The sequence below is a fragment of the Mandrillus leucophaeus genome, unplaced genomic scaffold (genome assembly GCF_000951045.1).
Source record: "Mandrillus leucophaeus isolate KB7577 unplaced genomic scaffold, Mleu.le_1.0 Scaffold288, whole genome shotgun sequence".
NCBI classification, from domain to species: domain Eukaryota; kingdom Metazoa; phylum Chordata; class Mammalia; order Primates; family Cercopithecidae; genus Mandrillus; species Mandrillus leucophaeus.
In genome coordinates, this window is record NW_012103009.1 from 732527 (window position 1) to 735674 (window position 3148).

At 54.7% G+C, this 3148-nt stretch overlaps 2 protein-coding genes across 2 annotated transcripts in view; both read right to left on the bottom strand.

Moving 5' to 3' along the window:
* Positions 1 to 1645, bottom strand: part of PANX2 (pannexin 2) — a 16702-nt gene extending 15057 nt beyond the window's left edge. Inside the window, exon 1 of the mRNA XM_011985607.1 lies at positions 1477 to 1645. Within this exon, the coding sequence (XP_011840997.1) occupies positions 1477 to 1645 (169 nt within the window). The remainder of the gene's footprint in view (positions 1 to 1476) is intronic.
* A 243-nt stretch (positions 1646 to 1888) lies between these two features.
* The window catches only part of MOV10L1 (Mov10 RISC complex RNA helicase like 1), a 78013-nt gene continuing 76753 nt past the window's right edge, over positions 1889 to 3148 (bottom strand). Inside the window, exons 21-22 of the mRNA XM_011985608.1 lie at positions 2846 to 2983; positions 1889 to 1984 (exon numbers count right to left, since the gene is read on the bottom strand). Coding sequence (XP_011840998.1) covers positions 1889 to 1984; positions 2846 to 2983 — 234 coding nt within the window. The remainder of the gene's footprint in view (positions 1985 to 2845; positions 2984 to 3148) is intronic.

Consider the following 3148-nt stretch of genomic DNA (forward strand, 5'->3'; position numbering starts at 1 on the left):
AAAAAATAAAAATAAAAAAATAAATATAATAAAAAATAAAAATAAATAAAATGGCAAGATTTATAATATGCTGTGACTTACATCATAAGCACGTTTAAAACATGATGAACAAAAACCTTAGATAACTAAAAAAATGAGGGAAGAGATACACTCCCTTAAAGTTTCATTTAGGGGACTCCAAGCACCAAAGTTGAAAACTGTGCACCAGCCTGGCCAACATAGCGAGACTGCCTCTACAAATAATCATAAGCAAATTAGCCAGGTGTGGTGGCACATGCCTGTGATCTCAACTACCTGGGAGGTTGAGGTGGGCGGAACACTTGAGCCCAGGAGATTGAGACCAACCTGGGCAACATGGCAAAATCCTGTCTCTACAGAAAATTAGCCAGGTGTGATGGTGCACACCTGTAGTAACAGCTACTTGGGAGGCTGAGGTGGGAGGATCACCCAAGCCTGGGAGGTTGAGGATGCAGTGAGCCATGACTGTGCCACTGCACTCGCCTGGGCAATAGAGCAAGACCCTGTCTCAAAAAAAGTCCAAAATCCTCTGCAGACGACACCTGTCTACAGGCCCCATTTGCCTCTGCTCCCCTTGCCTTGCTTTGCAGGGATGTGTGGGTGGCTGAGCAGTGCTGTCTTCCCCATAGCCTGGGCCCCTCCAGGGCAGCCTCCTCACTGACCTCCTTCTCTTCCCCTCCCTCCCTGTCACCTGACAGCTTCCCTGCCACTCTTGCACCAGCGAACAGGTGCCCCGAGTCCTTTATAGAATGACCCTGCCTGGTCTCCTGCCACGCCGGACACACGCCAGATCATTGCTGAGGTGTCCCCCAGCTGACGACACCTGTCCAGCCTCAATAGTGGCTCCCCACGTCTCTGCCCAAGAGCACTCCCTCAGGTGTGGACCCCACGCCTGCTTCTTGCCTCTCTCCCACCTGCCAGGACATCCAGGTCAGAGCCCAGAGAGGCGGCCTCTCAGTGTCAGCGCTGACCCCACTGCTCCCCTCACCTGGGTCAGAAAAGTCCCCAGCCTCCCTGGGGGGCGTCCCTTCGATTTGGGGTTGACAGGATGGAGAGGTTCTTGCCCCAGGACTTCTGCTCTGCAGCGGGAGTCCAGCAAATGCTGGCTGCAGGAGCGCTGGGCACAGCAGCCTCCGTGCATGCGGGCTCTGCCTGGGCCTACCTGGGAGGTTGTCCTCAGCCTACCAGGCTGAGGACAGTGCGGGGCTCACCCCAAGTGTTCTTCCTGCCACTTCTCTGCTCCTCCTGGCCTGAGATGCGTCGCCCGTCTCCACGTGTTTTATTTCTGGCCCAGAGATGTGTTCTAAGGACCCCTAAACTCAGTACCCCTAGGGTGCAGGCCTGCACCCAGGAACCCATCCAGCTGCAAACTCCCAGAAGCACTGGGCCTAGGGCAGGCCTGACTGCCACCCCCACAACCCTGGCCCCATGTAAAGCCTCAGGCCCTGTGGGCTCTACATGCCTGGTCCATGGCCCTGGCGCTCTGCTGAGTGGAGCTGGCAGCCTTGCCTGGAGCCTGGCACACGGCTAGTTCAGGTGAAGTGGACAGCAAGCCATCTCCAAAACCTGCGCTAGCAGGGGTGAGAGGCCACATGAAACCCTGGTCATCACTGACATGGGCACACATCTCGAGGTGGAAAGGCTGCTGGGGGTCACTCGAGGGTTTATTTCAGGGTGGGCGGCAGTGACTGCCCCGTGGCAGGAACAGGCTGGCATATGCCAAAGTCAGGGCAGCAGCAGCTGGGTTCAACCTGGCAGCCCCACACCCACACACAGCCCCGCCTGGCTGTGAGACAAGGGCAGGCCACAGGAGCCACGGAGCAGATGGAAACAGCATCGTGGCCAGGCCGAACACATGGTTTCGCTGCTGTCAGCCACTGCAGATCAGTTGGGCTCCTGATGCTTCTCTGGTCCTGTAGATTCTGGCACCACTGGGTAGGAGGGGTCTGCCACCCCGTCGCCACAGCTGCAGACAGGGAAGCGGATGGCCAGTGAGTCAGGCTCCCACAGCAGGCTGGGAGCTGCACTCTTTTCCCACTGTGGGTTTTACAAGGGGACTTAGTTTACCCTGTTAGCCTATGCAAGACGGGTGACATGACCCCGAATGTCCAGGAAACGGTGACTGCTGAAGCCTAGGATAAGCTGAGGAAGGTGGCTGGCGGAGGACTAAGGCTGCAGCGGGTTGGGGGGCATGTGGGTGGGGGTGAGGGGAGCAGGGGAGAGCAGGCTAGAGCATGTTCTAGAGCCAGCCTGTCCTTGAGGTAGACAGCAGAAGTGCTCACTTTTGCAGAGACTGCAGTTCAGGAGGTAAATCGCATCCCATGTAAACACCATTTGTAATACTGTATTCCAGCAAAGCACCAAAACAGGGGTCCTGTTGGCAATAACAATTAGCCTGGCATGAGAGCAAGTGAAGGCCCCATGTCTCCTGGTGCCACGTGCGTCTCATCCCCAGTGACCTGGACCCTCCCTCCTTTTCTTTTCTTTTTTTTGAGACGGAGTCTCGCACTGTCGCCCAAGTTGGAGTGCAGTGGTGCGATCTCGGCTCACTGCAAGCTCTGCCTCCTGGGTTCACGCCATTCTCCTACCTCAGCCTCCCGAGTAGCTGGGACTACAGGCGCCCGCCACCTCGCCCGGCTAGTTTTTTTCTATTTTTTAGTAGAGATGGGGTTTCACCGTGTTAGCCAGGATGGTCTCGATCTCCTGACTTCGTGATCCACCCGCCTTGGCCTCCCAAAGTGCTGGGATTACAGGTGTGAGCCACCATGCCTGGCCCGGACCCTCCCTCCTTAAGTGATCACAGCCCACCCAGTGCCTGAAAACTCACTCGAACGAGAACATGGGGGTTTCCCAGCACTATCAGCAAAGCTTTGGGTCTGGTGATTGCAACATTAAATCTTTTTGAGTTGGACAAGAAACCCAAAAAATATCGATCATCTTCAAATCTATCTTCATTTGACCGTACCTAAAAGCACACAGAGATGAATTAAAAAAAAATGGCGTTTTAAATTTTTGGGGGGCATGAAGAGAAACTCTTGACATATGAAAACATTTAGAATGTTAAAAAGCAGAACGACCTCCTTTTTGGTTCAAAAAGAAACAGGAGGAGGAGAGGGAGGAGAAGGGGGAG